The sequence below is a fragment of the Quercus suber genome, unplaced genomic scaffold (genome assembly GCF_002906115.3).
Source record: "Quercus suber isolate HL8 unplaced genomic scaffold, Cork oak 2.0 scaffold_412, whole genome shotgun sequence".
In the NCBI taxonomy this organism is placed as follows: domain Eukaryota; kingdom Viridiplantae; phylum Streptophyta; class Magnoliopsida; order Fagales; family Fagaceae; genus Quercus; species Quercus suber.
Window position 1 is genome coordinate 171,990 of NW_027069863.1, and position 20,605 is coordinate 192,594.

Consider the following 20,605-nt stretch of genomic DNA (forward strand, 5'->3'; position numbering starts at 1 on the left):
TGACGAGTACTCTTTTTGATATTATTGCTGAAGAAAAACGTAGCATATACCCGAAAGCTTTTGGTCTTTTTGGTAATGTTCAAATGATATAGAAGCCCATACTGATAGATGAAAAAGCGCAATGCTAACAATATCTCAACAATAACACCACTTTTCCCGCAATAACGGAGATATTCTTGTTCATTTTCCCACCAAGATTCCCAACTTTCATCTGGAGGTACACCTATCCCTCCTTGGTTGCTTATCCATTTATTCCAATCCGCCCAGTCATCAACAATTTTTTGCCACTCAAACCCTGACGGATTGAAGAGGAAAGGAGCAAAAAGCCATGTTCCCACCATGAACCATATTGATAAAATGATCAGGAAATGGGAAACTGCACCTCTATGTGATTGGCCCAATATTTGGTACACAAGAAGAAGAATTGTCAGTTCAATGCCCTTAATAAAATGGCTGCGAGAATAGAGCCTGTAGTTCGCAGAAAATTTAACATGGACCAGTGTAATACCCTGACCTCTACCCATGAATTGTCTTATTCCATGGAGCAATGTCTTTCCATAATAATGGGTCTTTGTTGCCAAAGAAAATGTGAAGAAGATAGGAGCCAACTGTAAGTGCATTAATATGAAATCCATCAACGGCAATTGCATTAATATGAAATCAGTTAACGCACTACGGAATCCACTTTCCAAACTAGTTTGCATCATCGTTGGCAAGGACAGAAGAAATCCAATTTGCACAAAAGCCTGAGAAGCAAGCGCTTCCTTAAGAGGCTTATTTTGAAGATCTCGCTCAGTACTCAGCTCCTTTTCAAGTCCACTGAGAATGAGATAAAGGCGGCCATAGAGAAACACATAGACTGTGAGCACAGTCAGCTGTCAAAACCAGAAACAGAGTGATTCACAGAATTATATAGGATCACACACACACACACACACACACACATATATATATACATATATGTAGGAATATATTAAATATCATACATACCAAGGTACTGAAATAGAAACCAACGGTGGTGAAATAAACCGACAACATACGGAAGAAATCGAATCGTTGCCCAAGCCTATATATGTCACGACTCAAAGTCTGCTCACCATTCCCAGTAGCCATCTTTGCCTCAAACATTGTGATCTGTCCAAGGCCAACATCCCTCCCTTTACCAACTTGTATATATTCATGATGAGTAACACGTCCTTCACGTAATGTAGTACTGAAACCTGCAGACCACAGACATATGGAAAGACATTTGTCAACCTAATACCACATACTCATTTAGTCTAGTATGAAACAAGTTCACCAGCTAGAAAATGCCTGCAAATATGTCATCGCTTAAATGGATACCTTTTGAAGCTTTGCCAACACCCCCTCTAGTAAGGTGGAACAGCCTATCAAACACATCGGAATGACCATAATGGAACCGTACTCTGAATGAGAAGCAGAAAATTATGGATTCAGAACATCAGACTCGAACATTAACTAACCAAAAGGCATGTCAAAACGGAAAAAATGTGACTGAAAAATATGTAAAATTTGGGTACAGAAACTTCCATTCATATTTTAATTTCATACAGGAATGCAAACTTAAGACTGCTATCAACCGCTGAATTAAGAACTCAATAGTTGAAGATGAAGGTGCAAGGGTTATACAATCTGCAGTTTATAACTGGTAAATATTTTCCTACAAGTCGATTATTTCAGTACTGATGTATTAAAGATAGCTTTAGTAGGAATAAAACTAAAAAATAAAAAAATAAAAAAATAAAAAGAAGATAGCTTTAGTAAGTCACATGTAATCACATCATTGGTTCATTGGCGATGTACAGTAAAATTAGTTACTTAAAGAATCAGTTTCTCTGTTTGAATTTAGCTGAACTCTGCATCTTGTATAAATAAGCAAAAGATTGTATTTATAATAGAATGAATAATGTTGGGTTAAAATGAATTAACCCCTTGCAAGTTAATTAATTAGATCAAATTACATGCAATAGTGTGGCAGTATAAACAAATCACTAATTATACTAAATGCAGCAGAAAATAAATTTGGCATAGGTGATTTGTTTACAAATGGAGAAAACTATCGAGGCAAAATCCCATCAAGTAAATTTAAAGTCATCACTCCTAAGAATCCACTATTATCAATCACAAGTGGTTATAAGTATAAGGAATCTTACCAAACCCTATGGCCTATCCTGAAATACCAACCTACAGTTGAACCCTTACCCCAATACCCAATTAGACTTGTATTGCAGTGGCAATCTTTCCGTTTAATGCACGAATCCTAGTACGTGACTAACCAATGATGCACAGATCTCAGTAACTAACTCCAGCAACTTGAAGAAGATGTTGACTACAAAGTTCTTCAGTTCATCAACAATGAAGATCAGGAAACTTCTTGGTCACAAAACCCTTGGCATAAAGACGCAGTAGCTTTTACAGAAAGAATAATGAACTAGGTCATAATCTGCTTGTATTCTCTTGGCATCCCCTTTTGACGGCCTTTAACTTTGCTCGTTTTTGAAGAAATTATAAGGATCCACCATGGTCTTCACACGTACCAATCTGTCAAAATTTTCCTTGAAATACTTAGCCCCATAAACTTTAGCACTGCTAAGACTTTCATTACCATTTGGACTAGCATGACCAATATCAAGATCCCTGTAGTTAAGATAAGCTTCCCTTGGGTCCTTTGACACGTACGAGGTCATGGCATTGTAGAATGTTCTTGTCAAGTTTATATAATGGTTGGAAACCTCAGTCCCTTCTTCCACCCAGGTCACATAGTATAATATTTGAAATATGTTTCCAGCCCTATGGGGGAATGGAGTTTCTGACTCTAAAATCTCACTCATTCTTCCCCCATAAGGGTTCCATTCCATCAATCCTCTAAACCCTATTTCAGTCATCAACTTCCATATGGATTCCAAACCAGCCTTTGTAATGGGCTTTTTCACATAGTCGGACTTGGCTTTAAAGAAGATATCAGGCTCTGATGCCCTTTTGAGTAGAGCATCTATGGAAGTTCCATTAGGTAAGTCTGCCCAGAAAATGGTGGATTCTATCCAACTCATTTCAATGCAATCAGTTTGCAACAAACCCAATTCAGGAAACCTCTCATTCATCAGTGGGATAAGACTGTTACTTGTCCCGAAAAGTGTCCAACAAAAGAAACTTGGACTGTCATCTTGCCCTTTTGGCCTCCATTTACTACTTGTGCCACAGCCCTTATGAAGATTTCATTAGGTAGTTTATGAGCAACCTGTTGCCAACGATAAACAACATCAGTGGCATTGTTCTCTATGGTCCATTTCTTATTAAATACAGTAACTTTGGCTGGAACATGATGTAGGACACAATTTACTATTTAATTATTGTAATTTATTATTTTTAGTATTTTTATGTAAAAAAACGTTATTTTAGGTTTAGATGATTTATTTCCTTGTTTTTAGGTGCATTTAATGCTTTTTAGGTCAAATTTGATTCCTGCTATGGTTAGATATCAATTAGGAGTTAATTTAGATTATATTTTCTTGTTAGTCAAGTTTTAAGGAGCCCTTAAATAGGTTCCTAAGTCTGTAAACGTTTTTTCATAGTTTATTATCAATAAAAATTCAGACTTGTGTCTATTCTATTCTCTGGTGGATTCCAGACCTATCACCTTGTGGATTCAAGGAACCCCTCGTGGACTCGAGGTTTACTACCTAGGAACTAATAGTTTAGTTTCTGTTCCGTGAACAAACCTTTATGGCTTTAACACTTGGCTTAAACAACATGTTTCTTGAAGTCTTAAACCTATCCTAGACCTATCTAATTATAAGTAAAGTGCATTTTATCAAAGGATTAGCCAATTACATAACATATGTCCCTAACAAATAAGAGTTATGATTAGTTTTTCTCCCAAGACTTGTTTCTCTCAAATTTAACATGGTATTAGAACGAAACTAGCCCAATTTTCCTTGGTTTCCTAGTTCTTCTCTTTCAATGAATTAGCACAGCAAACAAATTCATTACTGATTTGCTAATTTTATCTGGTTCGATCGCGGTCCTTATATTTATTTCTAATTCAATCTTGTTTCTCACAAATTGTCCTTCTCAATTTGATCTTGTTCAATCCTGATTTAAGATCAAAACCCTAATTTGATCTTGTTCTTTAACAATTTCTTCAGACTCCTTCTTGTAAAGATTTGAATTGCAATTTGATTCTCACTAAGTGACTTCAATGGCGGATTCTTTAACACCCTCTCAAACTGGTGTTTCTATTCGGGATGATACATCAAGCCTTTGTTAGAATTGGGTTTCTATTAATTGGGTTTTTTGGTTTTATAAAACTGCTTGGAACTTGGATGTGACTAAGTTAATATTGCTAGAGGGTCCATTAATTTGTTGTGATCAAATTTAGTATTGGGCCTTGGCACACCTTGTTCAACGGTGGATTCTTCAAAACCCTCTCAAACTGGTGTTTCAATTTGGGATGATACATAAAGCCTTTGTTAGAATTGGGTTTCTATTAATTGGGTTTTTTGGTTTTATAAAACTGGTTGGAACTTGAATGTGACTAAGGTAATATTGCTGGAGGGTCCATTAATGTGTTGTGATCAAATTTAGTGTTGGGCCTTGGCACACCTTGTTTAATTGGGCTTATGCCATAGTCTAATATATAGTAGATTCATGATGGGTGGATGTTCATTGTATATAAGGCTAGGCACCTTCTCAACTCCTAACATTAAACAAAAACCTAGATCTCAAAAGAGTAGGGTGGCTTGTCCCATTGAGAGTCATCTTAAAAGGAGGGATATAGAGGGTTGTTAAAAATTGTTATGATCCTAGTGTCTCACATGGGTTAAGTATAAGTTTAACCATGTGTTTATAAACTCTTAGGCACCCTCCCCTTGCAAGCCAATTTTCAAAGGTGAGTTCTACCGATGAGTTTGTAACATTTGGTATCAGAGCTAACCATCACACTGAGTAATCAGATATAGCTCATTAAGTATGGGATCAAATGAGTTGCAGCTTTATGGTTGGATCCCGAAAAGGGCGACCTAGATGTTAGATTAAAATAATTGATAGGTGAGTTTAGCCACCAAAAGAGAAATGGATACCATTAGGTCAGTGTCTCTAGAGTGAGCTCTCATGGACATCGACTACGGACCGTGGTGGTATGTCAGGATCCTAGTGTTCCACATAGGTTAAGTATAAGCTTAACCATGTGTTTATAAGCTTTTGGGCACTCTCCCCTTGTAAGCCAATTTTCAAGGGTGAGTTCTACCTATGAGTTTGTAACATTTGTTATCAGAGCCAATAACCACCCCGGGTAATCAGGTGTAGCTCATTAAGAATAGATTAAATGAGTTGCAGCTTTGTGGTCGGATCCCAGAGGGGGCAACCTAGAGGCTTAGATTAAAATAACTGATAGATGAGTGTAGTCACCAAAAGAGAAAGAACTACCATCGGGTCAGTGTCTCTTGAGTGAATTGTCGGGGATGTCAGCTGTGGAGCGTGGTGGTATGTTATGAACCTAGTGTCCCACATGGGTTCAGTATAAGTTTAACCATGTGTTTATAAGCTCTTGGGAACCTTCCCCTTGCAAGCTGGTTTTCAAGGGTGAGTTCTACCTATGGGTTTGTAACATTAATACTGAATTAGGTTATTTCGTGATTTTTGATTATTTTGGGTGTACTGTGTAGAATCCATGGACGAGATAGGAGCTTGGAACTGATCCAAGAGTAGGGTGCATGTTTCTTGTGAGTAAACAACATCTTTCACATATTGCTCTTGTATTTGTTGTTACTATTTCCATTTCTATAGCATCTTCCCTTGCTCTTTGGCATGACTAATTTGGCGATGCACATTCCTCTCGAGTATAACACTTAGCTTCTAAAGGTCTATTAGGTTTAGTATCCAAAGAAAAGTTTGATTGTGTTTCATGTTAGTTAGAAAAACAACAAGTTTTTCCTTTTAATAATAATTACTCGATGTCTACTGGTATTGTTGACTTACTTCATTTTGATGTTTGGAGGTCTTCCCCCGTCATTGATATTGGTGCATCTCGAAGTTTTCTTATTGTTGTTGATGATTATTCTCATTATAGTTGGATTTTTCATTTAAAATCTAGTTTTTACTTGTTACAAATCTACTGTAACTTTGCAAAAATGGTTGAAACTCAAATTTTCAAATGCATCAAAATTTTTCGATCTGACAATTCACTTGAATACACTCAACATGCTTTCCAAAGTATTTTGCATTCATGTTACACTATTCATTAACTAATTGATCCCAAAGATACCTCATGAAGCTATGGAAGGCAGTAATGTGCTTGGATGGTTCCTATCAAAACTGACATAGAGTGACTGTAAGATTATGCTCTAGTGCACAATTAGAGCCAATGTACTGACACTAAAGTAGTGGAGGTAGCTAGGTGATAATTTGATGGTTGGTGTCATTCTAATCTACAAGAAGAAGAGCATAGGCACCATCCGTCTATGCCTCTTTTTGTGTGCGAGCTTTGTGTTGATTAGTCATATAAAGCCACAATTTGCGACCGAGCTTGAGTCCTTTAAGAGCCGTTGTCTCTAGTAAGGATGACTTGAATAGGATGGGAGACCTTAGTTTGAGTCATAAATAAACCTCAAATGGAAAAATAGACTAAAAATGGTAAAAATGCACGTGGACAAAAAAGTCCACACTGTTAAAGTCGACGTTAAGAATGGTTTTTATCCCATGTCCGGTCTTTGATTGGTGACTCCGGCAGCATGTCCAGTCTTTGATTGGCAGCGCCTCTAGCAGGTGTGATTGATGGCTCAGTTGTAGGAGGATGGATTTCAATTTTTGGTTGAGTTTTGATTTTCTAAAATAGGTATTAATGAGAAAGGATTGTGTGTGATAGACCCTATTCATTAATTTGGAAAATGCTAATATGTTGTGCTAGTATTAGAGGGTGTAAACAATGTGGTCTACACAAGCTCCTTATCAAATTTGCACTCTAAAAAAAATAGTACATAGTATAAAGCAGTTGTTATTGTTCTACAATTTGATTTTTTATTGTAATTATTATAATTTAAAGATAAGAGTTCCTTTTAATTAGTAAATTTGTAGAGACAGATCTTACTTTAGAAGGTTAGCTAACAATCGCTGCCCAATAGTTTCCAAACAATTCTCCTGAGTTGACATAAACCATGCCAAAGACGAGACACTGCATTAACAACGAAAACATGATGAACCACAGAAAAATCATTTGTAGTCTTATTTACCAGCAGCACTACAACCACAATCCATTTTAAGATTAGCAACACCAATAAAAGTACCTGTTAGTGAATATATGCTCCCGAAGTCCAAGGATGGTTGGAAGTCTCACGCCATCATGTTTTTTAAGAAATTCTTGCAGCAAGTTCCTCATTTTGAAGGCTTCTTCCATATAATTATCCTGATGAACAATTTGTTATATACATAGGTATAAATGAAGTAGGTTGCAAAATATGTAGAAATAATTTTACTTTAAAAAGTATAGAAAATAGAGAGAATTTTTAAAATTAAAAATTCTGGATTTAGTGATATCCGCTCAAGCAAGCCCTGTGTGATTCAAAGAATAATCGGTATTTTTAAAGTGTCGATTGGCACACTGAGCAATATTTGAAGTGTTGATTCATTGAAGAGATAATTTCACTCAGGTGAGAATCAGGCGAGGTTCAAGTGAAGTTTAGGCCACTCAAGCAGAATGACAATAGAGTTCAGGAATCCAATTGAGGCTCAGTTGACAGGCTGCTCGAGTGGCTCATTAAAGCTCGATCGAGTAGACTTGGAGATAGTTTTTCTGCAGCTTTTTTATTGAAACGATTTTGTAGTCTCAAACTGCTCGTTAATGTGTTAAATGATTTTTAATGTTTGAATCAACCAATTTGACACTACAAGTTTGCCCTATTGAAGGACAACACTCTATCTATATGTATACCTACATATGTATAATAATTAATAGTCTAAATATTTGACTTTTTGTTGACCGTGTCTAAATGCGCCACGTGCTTATATAAATTAATGACACGTTTACTTTTAAAAACATTGAAACACTGTGTCTTTTCGTTTGGTATAATAAGAGAAACGTTTCAATTTTTTCACTTTTCAGTACCGTTTTGTTTTGTCGCCTACAGTAAATTAATAGTTACAAAATATCAAACAAACACTTCTTTCTGGCTTTTGGTAGTTACAAATTTCGCACCTTTCATATTCCTTCCCCCCCGCCCCCCACAAAAAAAAAAAACTTCTTTCTTTTCTTTTCTTTTTCCTATACGCTTCTTTTTCTTTCTCCCTCTCTCTGATAATTTATTTTTTTGCACAACTTTGATACAATTTCTCCATACAAGTTTTCCTCTATTTGCCGAAAATACTCAAGACTCTCCAATGGGATCTGACGACTATCTACAGAATTGGAACAATGTAAGTTGCATGTTTCACTTTTCCTTTTGGTGAAAAACAAGAAAAATAAAATAAAGGTTTCTTTTTGTTGTTTTTGTCCTAATTTTTCTGATTCATTTGTAGAACCAAGTGCAGGAATGGTGGACACAACAAGCACGGCTGTGGCCATTTCAACTAAGTTTATCATGATCTGAATTTTTTCTAACCGCTAGTATTTTTTTTTTTTTTTTGGTTAATTTGGAATTCTGTTATTTAATTTCTTAAATTCGAGTCCTAATTGAATCACATAACTTCACGTTTAGGATTATTGTCTCCTCTGAATATCAAAGACTACCACTCCTATAAGAGTCTATCCTCTATTTGTCTCTCTCTGATTTCTCCTCCTTTTTTAATTGAATTTGATTGGTGATTTAAATTGTTATTTTATTATTTCCAGTGATATATATGGGCCCCAAAGCCACATGGTAGATAAGGATGCAGGCTTCAGCCAAGTTATTTTCCAATAATTGCAGCAATTTATCCTTATCAAGTAGCCGTAGTTTTTTTTTTTTTTTTTATAGGGTCAAGTAGCAGTAGTTGGATTTGAATTAAACTCATTCTATTTTGTTGAAGAGAATAGGTGATTACGTTGGTTGTCATTACTCATTAGGATGTTGTTTGTCTTCTCAATTTAATGTATAATAAGCCTTAACAATTAACATATTCGCTTTTGAAATTTGTTATATTTAATAGATTATGAAGTTTCCAAAAAAGATTGGTTACATTTTTTGGGTCTTCACTATAAATCAACAGAATTATTAATTTTCTATTCCAATTTTGTTTCAAGCCCTTTTATTTTGTTATGGTTTTCATAAATTTAATTTTGATGTCTTTTGTTCTGTAATGAATGTGTTGTTCATTCTATGCATGTTTAATTTTTGGATTTTTTGGTTGGTTCTGTTATGGTTCCATAGTTGGATTTGAGTTTTGTTGTTATTGGTTTTGTTATGGTTTTATGTGTTGTTAAATCCATAAATTAGAATCATAAGACACTGGTTCTGTGCCTTTTGATTTGCAATGATCATGCCTAATACAACCAAGTGAAATAGAGTTGGCACTTAATTTTTTACTATGGAGAAGTTCAGACTTAGTCATCTTTTTCTATATCTCACAAATGCTATATTTTTCTTTGAAGTGGCCTTGATAAAAGAAAGTTAGTTGTTGTATATGATGCTGAGTGCCTCACATATTATTAGGTTAGAAATATTTCCTTCCTATTTCAGTTCTGCATTTATATACTTTAATTTTTCACTCATTTTTTACGCATTGTATTTCATAATCTTCACTTGATTATCGATGGTCATCAGTGTAAAAAGTTCTTATTTAGCAATTTATTAGAGAACCACCCTCACAAGCTGATTATTTGTCTCATTCCATATTTCCTACATGGATATGTCCATGTAGTGACTTACCTTTTTTTTTTTTTTTGAAAGGATGTAGTGACTTACTAAGGTTAGTCCTACCCTATTCTTAATTTACTTTATTTGTACTTCTAATATAATTTATAAGGTTTTGAGTATTGATTGGTCAACTTAACATGTAAAATTTAAATGTGAAAGACGTTAAGAAATTGCGATTGATGTGTTACATATCAATGTTTGAATGGTTATTGATATTCAATTCAATATTGCATCAGGTTGAGACTTGATAGTTAGAAGATAATGCCATGTCAAGTAAACGAATGCTCCATTGCATGTATTAGGTTTGTGATCGAGCATGAAAGACACATATTAATTAATAGTTATGCTATGCACAATTCGTTTAATGTTTTCCTATTGTGGGAATGAGCTATTAGTTTACCTACTTATCCAAAAAAAAAAAAAAAAACAAAACAAAAAAGAGCTATCAGCTACTAGTTTACCTATGTGGAAGTGTGGCATGCATTATGCAAATTAGTAAGACATGTTATTTGAATAATGTTAGTCTCATTTGTATAACCTATTTGTTTTTGGTTTTGCATGGTAAGAGCACACAACTACAAAAGGCATAACCCATACATACACTCCAAAAGGACTACCTTATCTATCAGATGTAGGGTGATTTAGGTTGCTTAAATTTTTCTTCTCCAAAAAAAAAAAAAAAAAAAAAAAAAAAAAAGGNTTATACTAGTCACTAACCGTGTGATGCACGGGATATTTTAATTTAAATACATATATTTATAGTAATAGAGATAAAACAATGTGTGATTGCATTAAGATAAATCAATATAAATGAATCCAAATGCTTAGAAAGGCTTTTAGAAAAATGACCCAAAAGTTGAAGAGACCAGTTTGATACCAGTAAGGTCTAATAATAGTAACTGCTTAGGATCAAACATGCTATCTACTATAGTCAGACCAAAACATTATTAAGCTATAAGGGTAATCCACATAGCAAACTTTACCTAAGCATCCTCCTTCTAGAGCTCCATCTCTTTCCTTAAACTTGCATGTGAACAATTTTAACTGAAAAAGTTTCAACAATTATTTTGAGTAAATGAAATAACATTTGATAGTTAAGGTAGTCCTTTGGAGTGTATGTATGGGTTATGCTTTTGTAGTTGTGTGCTCTTACTATGCAAAACCAAAACAAATAGGTTATACAAATGAGACTAACATTATTCGAATAACATGTCTTACTAATTTGCATAATGCATGCCACTTTTTTTTTTTTTTTTTTTTTTTTTTTTTCTTTGCTTTCATGTTGCCTCTTATTTTTCATTTTCACCAGAATCCGTTGGCATGCTCTGCTCTGCATTTTCTTCTTTACTTTCTCCCTCCCTCCCTCTCTCCCTCTTACTAGTTTTCTCTCTTTTTCATGTGGAAGTTGAAACTAGACTCCTCGGTAAAAGAAGTGCAGCATTCAAATATACTTTTGAAAAACGTGCAGCATTGAAAGAGGATAAGACTTTTATTTTGATTAAAAGATAAAAGTAGAATGAAATATAATAAGACAAAAAAAGAAGAAGAAATACATGGAAGAGAAACTAAAACAAAGAAAAAAAAATTAAAATAATAGTAAATGCGTGGAGGACATAAGGTTTTATTTGGGAGTTCATAAGGGAATGTAATAAATTGGTCATAAAGAAATAGAAAAGAATAGAATGGAATGAAATATATTTAAGATAGAAAAAAGAATGGAAAAGAAATGAATGGAATAGAATAGAATTAAGTAACCTTTTTTGAATGATTTTGAAAGTTCAAATAGCGTATAAAGCACCAATGAACATTTAGACCTCCAAATACAAAAATACCAACACAAGCTTATAATCAAACAATATATGTGCGGAATATGAAATATAAGCTATATCTAAATTGGTAATACACTCTAAATCATAATTAATTACAAACATGACAACAATTAAAAGGTAAAGAGAAAGGAAAGAGATATGCAAACACAAAGATAATACGGCAATGTGTTATCGAAGAGGAAACCGAAGTATTCGGCGAAAAACCTCTCCGCCGCCCTCCAAGCGGTCAATAATCCACTAGAGAATGAAGTTGGGATACATAAATAGCAGAAGACCCTCCAACCCTAGTCTACCCAGTGCACCTAAGCTCTCCAAGCTTCTTGCTCCAACAGGGTTACGCTGAACCTTGTCTTATCTATCTTACCGGATCCCACAATAAGCCCATTGCATCAACCAAATGAATTGGTCCTCTCTGAACTGCTTTGCAAGCTCCAAAACACCTCCTCACTGATATGGGTATGGTGAGATAAGAATTTGGTAAATGTACCTCTCAAGGATATGTCAATGGAGAGGGTGAGAGTAGAGAAATTTGGAAAATCAAAAGATAAAGATTGTGGATGAGTCAATCTTATTTTTCTCTAGGGTTTCTCTCTCAAAATTCTCTCTAGAAACTCTCTACATTTCATAGGTATAAGGGTATTTATAGTAGTGTGTATGAGGAATGCGAAAAGTCAGTTTTCATCAAACAGAGCATTCTGGCGACTCAATCTCACGACTGGAACGAGTCGCAAGTCTGAGTCGTGAGCTAACTGCCTGATCAGACTGAAAGTTTTGTCTTGTAGTGCTCCAACTGTCGTGACCCTTCAGCTCCTCTGCATACTTCACACATGTGCCATTCTGGCGACTTGCCAGTCGCGAGATCCAGTCGCGAGACTCCTTTAAATTGCACACATCTTGAGTTTTCTTCACACTCTCTCACACGCTACCGTTACATAAATCCCACCTAAATATAGGATATCTAATTGCTAAATTACAAGCAAATTTGGCACGGAATAAAGCCAACACATGCATGATTGAATAAATTCAACCTTACAGATTTAAAATAAAGGAATGAAAATGAATGCAAATGAATGAAATGTAAGTAACCTTGTTTAAGAGTAATATAGAAGGAAAAGAATGAAATCATTTTATGACAATATTACTATTAGACATTTATTTTAAAAATACATGGTAGAATATATAAGGGTAGGTATTTTGAGAGTTTTAGTAAAAAATTCATTAAATTTAATTCTATTCTCTCCAATTCCTCATAATTTCGAGGAGAATGAAAATTTGAGGTTTTAAGGGAATATAGAGGAATGAGTGTTCCGTCTTACCCATTCCATTTTCTCCTACTTAAACTCCCAAATAGGGAAATGAGATTTCCATTCGCTCCATTAAAACTCCTAAACAAGGGAAGGAAAGAATATTTTAAAATTATTCCATTCCATTCATTCCTTTCAAATGAAGGCTAAATGAGAAAAAAAAAAGTTATTTTAAGATTAGATCATTAGAAGATATGGGAAGTTGAAATTTGGCAAGAATAAAATATTTATATAATATGTATATATTAAAAGAAAAAATTGTCATTGAGAAGAAAAACATCAATTATGACCCTTCAATATACACTTTTTCATTCAAAATGCATTTTTTCGATTAATAGATACATTTTCATTTAATAGACTCATTTTCGGTCAATATGCACATTTTCATTCAATATGCACATTTTCGGTTAATAGGGACATTTTCATTGAATAGGCACCTTTAATATATATCAAATATGAAGGGTTATCACTTTTTAATAAACATTTTTTGGTATATCAAATATGAAGGGTTATCACATTTCAATAAACACCTTTTGATATGATTATGACCTTTCAATAGACACTTTTTGGTGTGTGTGTGTGTGTGTGTATATATATATATATATCTTGTATATACCTATACATACAACACAAACTAAACTAGAGACGCAACATTCTGTCTCTTATTCCTTCCCACAAAAAACTAATAAAAAAACAACTTTGTTTCCTTCTACTTTACTAATAAAACTTTGTGCTATTTCTTTTAATATTATTTTAAAAAAATTCCATGCATTTTTGCCTACACAAACTCAAAAATAATAGTTTTTTTTTTCTTAAGACTCATCCAATAGCTATTCCCATGCATCGCACGAATTAGCGACTAGTATATCTAAAAGTTAAAGCATGACATTTATTGTTGCTACATTCCTATTGAGCCACATCAATGGACACATTATTATTATTATTATTTTGGGGGGAGGGGGGTGGGTTTCCATCTTTATTGATTGTCTATTGCAAAATTAATTCTTTGTGGCTAGTGTGATGCACTAAACTCCATCATAAACTTTAATTATCTATTGTCTATATTGAAAACTCTTTTAACATTGAGTGTCACATATATATATATATATAATAAATTTTGCTACTCAATCATTAAGCCACATTATCCACTTATTTTCTACCTCTTCTTTTTCTGTTTTAAACTTTCTCACTACTCTAAACCAAAAAAACAAACTAAAACAAAAACCTCTTCTTCTCCCTATTAGTCCTATGGCTACACTTCCTCCAACTTTTCCCTTCCCTATTTGTCTTTTTTATCTCCCCACTATTCTCTACTTCACCGTTACACTTCTTTCATCCTTTTCTCTTTTTTATAATATAACTCTTCTTCTTTCTATTTTATTTATATAAATTTGATATCATTTCTCTTATTTAATCCATATTTTTCCTACACAAAAATTGTGATTACTCACTCTCTCTCTCTCTCGGTAAATTTTTGTTATTTCTTATATCTCTAATTAAGGATATTTTTTTTTTTTTTTTAAATGTGTTTTGGTATTGCGTTTTTTTAATTTCTCATCACAAAGTCTCATCCCTCTCTATTACAACTTTTGAATATAGGAATTTGAGTTTATTTCAAAATACAATCTACATGGTTATGAATTTGAATATACATATTGCTTGAATAATAAATTATTATAAATTTTATCTTTTATTCAAAAGTTGAAGCGTATCATTTATTGTTGCTACGTTTCTGTTGAGCCATATCAGGGGACACATCATCCACTTATTTTGTACCTCTTCTTTTATTTTTTAAACTTTTCTTCTCAATACTCTCAAAAAAAAAAAAAAAAAAAGTCTTTTTACCTCCTCACTACTCTCTACTTCACCGCTACACTTCCTCCATTAGTGTTACTTTTTATAAATTACACCTTATTACATATATATTCTCATGCAGTACATGGGTATGTGGCTAGTTGTTTATAAACAATGATTCTATTTTCAGCTTTTTTAGAATTTTCCACCATAAGGGCATTCATATCCGAGTTTATAAAAAAAATACCCATTCTATACTCTAAAAAATTGCTTTATCTATTTTATGAACTCATTTAACAATATACCCAACATCTTATTTCATATTTTTACACAATAAAATAATATAAACTACATAATAAAATAAAATAAAACTAACCTACCTCTCTTCTCTCTCTAATTTTTGTCTCTCTTCATCTTTGTGTGTGTGTGTGTGTGTGAACCACCCACCACCAAACCCAAACCCAAAACAACCTAGAACCACAATCAGTTGAAACTGAAACCACCACCACTACCAACAACAACCCCAACAACCACAATTGGCACCACAACATCACAGTCAACAACTTCCACCAAAACCTATTAAACCTACAACCACCAAAACTCATTGAACCCACACCACCACCATCGAAATCTGCCACAACCACCACAAAATCTGTCAAGAAAAAAACCATCAATCTCCACCATCGACTCCTCCCATACTCACAAACCCACAAACCTAAAAAATAATAATAAATAAAAAATCACAACGAACAAGCCCACCATTGGAATTCACTATTATCTATATCCATTGTGGCATCCTCCATCGATCTGAGAGATAAATAGATGAAACCTAAGAAAAATAGAGAAAAAAAAAAAAAAACCCATTCTTCTGGCCCTTATACCTAAACAATATTCCTTTCCTTGACCCAAATTCTATCTTACTCTCAAATCACAAACCAAAAAAAAAAAAAAAAAACAAAAAAAAAAAAATGATTTCATCGAAATATGCAACAAAATCAGAGGCGCGAACAGCAACAACAATAATGATCCAATCGTCGTCCCTACGATTCTCACTGAGTGAGACTGACTGCAAGATTGGTATAGTCGTCGATCTTAGCAACACGAGCGCCTTCCTTCACCATCCAATGGGCCATCAAAAACTATCTCTACCACAACGACATCGTGATCCCGCTCCACATATATCCTACGAGCGTCCTCTACGACGCCGATTGGGGAGCCATTGATGTAACATCCAAAAAAAATAATAATAATAAAAAGGGCGGGGGGTTGGTTAGAATTATAATTTTAGTGAGGGTATTTTTGTAATTACATTGCCTAGATATTTCTATCATGTGTCCCATATAATTCCAACAACCCCCTTAGCCTACGAAGAGGTAAACCATGCACCTGGTGCATGTATCCCTCCTCTCACATGGGAGTGGACCCCGCATGTATGGGTTCATCTCCATGTGAAAGGGAGAAACATACACCAAGTATGCTTATTACACTGAACAACGATTTTGTAGTGTTTAGTTTGAAAATTCGCAATTATGGCATGTTTTGTAAAATACTCATTATCATGAAGCTTGCATTTCCTTCATTTCCATTAATTATGCTAGTACTTATTGGCTTTAGCTCATCCCACTTTCCAACAATTTATTAGCTCAATTAGCTATGCATCGGGCATGGGGCTTACTTTATTTGTGGTGATTGGAGTGGGAGATTTGTGCTATAAATGGTTGGTGACTCAACTTACTAAATTTAACGAGGCCATAGTTAATCCTATTGGAGGTTGGACTCTTGAGGTTTGTTAGCTTTGGATGTGGTAGGCCTAGATTCGTCGTTGAGGTTGTATATTTTAGAAAGGATCGTGTCTGTGATTATCCATTTGGAGTTTTGAAATATAGTCATGTATTATATGGGGGCACACAATTTTTGGTTATTGTTTGTAAATATGTTATAGAGCTCTGACATGTATTGTAGAGATTTTAGTGTGTTAATGTTTTATCATCCAGATATATTGTTTACTTGATGAAAGAAGAAAAAGAAAAAAGGCTCCTATAGTCTCTTGATGGCTCTTTCTCTTTCTTTGGAACCTTTTGGGTTTGGGGCGTGACAATTGATCTAAGAAAGATACAGGGATGAACAAGTGAGAGACACCAATCTAAAAAAGATAGAGAAACGAAAACCGATCACCATGCAAGGTTTGAGAGAGAGAGAGAGAGAATAAATGAGGAGAGAGACAATAAAATATTATTTTTAAGTAGTTACTATTTGTAATTGCTAAAATTTTTTAGCAACAACCACCCGGGTAAAGGTGATTTTGGAGGTGTGGGGATCTAAAATATCAATTTGGGGAGGGAGGGGGGCTAATGCTCCTACAAAAATTCACCAGAATTATCCAAGGTTGCTATTTAAAGAATTTTTGGCTTAGTTTTATCTTGTAGACAAATTTATTATAACCCTAGCAACTCTGTGAGGGGACAAATAAAGACAGCAGTTTTATGGTGCCTCTAATCCATCAGATATTTTATTTATTCACTTAAGTTTCATATGTTTCTTTCATTATTATCATCGTTGTCTTCCAAACACAATTTGCTTAACAATATCACTTTTGTCCAAGGTACATACGCACACACATAGATACATGGTTACATACACTCAAACACAAGATATATTTTCCTGTGGTACCTGATTCATATCTATGGTTTGCAAGCCTTCCCCACGTGTAAAAATAATGGCATGATTTTGATTTTCTGGCTTGCCCTCGCCGCATATCACAGGCCCAGGAAGCTTTATCCGATAAATAACCTGCAAATATATATATGGAAGTAAGGATATAAATAACCTGCAGTACATGAAGCAATCACTCGCGAAGCATCATGCCAGTACAGAAAAAAAATAAAACAATCCTAAGGTTGGATTCAAACGACCAATCACAAAATCAATTTAACTTTCAGAACTGCTAATTGAAAGAAAATAAAAATGGAGAATTTCTAAATATTTGTCAATCGTTATTATTGTTAGGATCATTTTTTTTAGATGTTGGAAAATCATATCCAAAAACTAGTTCAATTGTATTTTGAGTCGTAAGTTTTTAGTGTCAAAGAGTGCGTCAAAGATGATATTTGAAGACACGAGTTTGCTCAAAGATCTTCTCAAGACCTGCTGAATCTACAATCACGACTGCACTCGAGTCATTGGCCTTTATTAAGCCTCTATGACTTTTCTTAGAGAAAAAATCTAACCTTCACTTACTGAACCTGTCAGTTCATAAAAGAAAAAAGAAAAGAAAAAAAAAGAATATTGATACGACTATTGTGCGCCAAGGATTCTGTCCCAAATAAAGTCTTTGACAATAACTAATGAAGATCTTATTAGTGTTTCAAGCGAAGCTGCTGCAAAAATTAACTGCAACTATCAAGCATTGTTATAGGGAGTTAGTATCTTCAATCCAAGATCCATGCAACCATATAGAAGATCTGTACTAGCAGATTAAGCTAGCTCAAATTAAAGTCCAATAAGGCTGGAGCTAAGCTAGTATCAGCAAGTTCTACAGTACATAGGTATTTGAGATGGATTAGATTTTTGTTCTTGTAACTTCAATTTGATTAGTAAATTCTTCAGGAGTGTTGACCTACATAGTAACCTATTGAGGTTTTTCTTGCGAAGGTTTTCCCCATAATGTTATCACCGTGTCAAGTTATTTTGTGTTGCATTGAATTCTAAAATGGCAATGTGATTGTGCCTTTAATTAAAATTTGCATGTAATTGAATTAATTAATCAAAACTTGGGTAATTGGTTAATTGAACTAGGATTAATTTTAACTAGTATGTAACCCCGTGCATATGCACGGGTACAATTAGAAACAATCACAATTACATGTTTCAAATTATACATTTTTTTAGAAGAGGTTGAAATTATACATGGTATTAGCTTAAACATTTTTTAAACCATAGATTTTTAAAATATGTAATGGTTTCTTATCTATATATATATATATATGACTTAGAATTTAATTGGATTTAGACTCTTCAGTTTTTGCACTCAATAATTCATTTGCCACAAAAATTAAAAAATTCAATAGACACGTGGCCCGAAATTAGACTCCAATTCAAATCCAATATGGAGTTAATTGGATTTGGACTTTTCGAATTTTAGACTCAATAATTCACTTGGCAAAAAAATTAAAAATTAAACGAAACACATGGGGCACAATTGGACTCCAATTTCAGTTCAATTTGAATTCTAATTTGATTTTCTTTGAGATTTGACTTTTAAAATATATAATCCAACAATAATTTCTTAAAACCAGATCTAAAAGGCCATCTCTATGTATCACTTATCAATCAGTGTGGAAGCTATTCCCACATACTTTATTAGTCTTTTCAAACTCCTTATGACTCTTTGCGATACTATTAACTCGACTTTGGCTAAGTATTGGTGGGGCCAAACTAAGGAGGAGAAGAAAATACATTGGATCAACTGGAAGAAATTATGTTAACCAAAAGCTAAGGGTGGACTAGGATTTTGAGACATCCATGCTTTTAATCTTGCAATGCTTCCTAAACAGGGTTGGAGACTGATACACAACACACACACTCTTTGTTCTATGGAGTTTATAAAGCACATTATTTTCTTGATTGTTCTTTCCTAGAAGCTATTGTGGGGTCTACCCCATCCTATGTATGGCGAAGTCTCCTGGTAGCTTGAGGGATTAATAGGAAGTGGTCCAGGTGGTGGGTTGGTAATGGCTAAAGAATAGTAGTTGTAAAGTTCTTATTTACAACTATTTTGTATTGGCTTTAATTCCATGCCAAATTTGATTGTAATTTTATTCAATCATTTTTTCCTGTATTTATGTTGGGTTTTTAATTGTAAGGGTTGTGTGTGAGAGAATGTGAAGACTCAAGCTTAAAACGAAGAACAAGTGGATTTCGCGAGAAGCTAACCTGTGAAGTAGTCACGTGTAGAGCACATGACTAGAATGTGAAGAGTCATGATAGCCTAGAGTTTTCGCAACTGTCTCGTGAGTAAGGCCTTCCAGCGAAATACTCACGAAACATTCTGTTTAGCTATTTTTGTCATGTCTATTTTACCAAGTCTTTACCCACACTATATATACCCTCATATTGTAAGGAGTGCTTTTCAGAAAGAAAACCCTAGCATACACACTTGAGAGTTATAGATTGTTATATCCACAATCATCTACACATTTCCTTGTGGTTTTCCTCTACTCCTACCTCTCCATATCCAAATCCTAGAGAGGTTGATAGCCCAAACACTTACCACACCCAATCTGAGTGTCAAGTGAGGTTTTGGTGCTGCTAGGAAGCATTGGAAGAAGTCAATCATTGGCGGATGCAATCGGGCTGAATTGCGGGATCCGAGAAAGCTAGAGAAAAGATAAGGTTCTGAGAAGCCAGTTGTTAGCAGGAGCTTGGAAGGCTCAAGTACACGGGGAAGACTAGGCTTGGAGGGTCTTTTGTTATTTGTGTACCACAACTTATTCTCTAATGGATCGATTTACCACTTAGAGGGCGGCGGAGAGGTTTTTCATCGAGTTTTTCGGTTTCTTCTTCGATAACACGTCTCGGTGTTATTTTGTGTTTGCATTCTTCTTCCCTACTCTTTAAGCTTTTCTTTTATTGTTGATATTGGATGAATATAGCTTAGAGTAGTTTGATAGGTTGTTTGCACACATTTACTCTTATTCCACACCTAGTTTAAATTAGGAGTAAAAGCAACCGAACCGTAATTTTTATTAGGGTTCTAAACAAGCTCTTGTATTTATACACAAATCCGGGCTTTCAATTGGTATCAGAGCGGGTACACTTTGCAGATTTCATTATC

General features: G+C 34.3%; 1 protein-coding gene across 1 annotated transcript in view; it reads right to left on the bottom strand.

The window, feature by feature from the left end:
• Positions 1–20,605, bottom strand: part of LOC112031950 (callose synthase 2) — a 105,012-nt gene that overhangs the window by 9,242 nt on the left and 75,165 nt on the right. Inside the window, 6 exon segments of the mRNA XM_065761438.1 lie at positions 51–875; positions 991–1,220; positions 1,345–1,427; positions 7,106–7,189; positions 7,302–7,420; positions 17,443–17,562. Coding sequence (XP_065617510.1) covers positions 51–875; positions 991–1,220; positions 1,345–1,427; positions 7,106–7,189; positions 7,302–7,420; positions 17,443–17,562 — 1,461 coding nt within the window.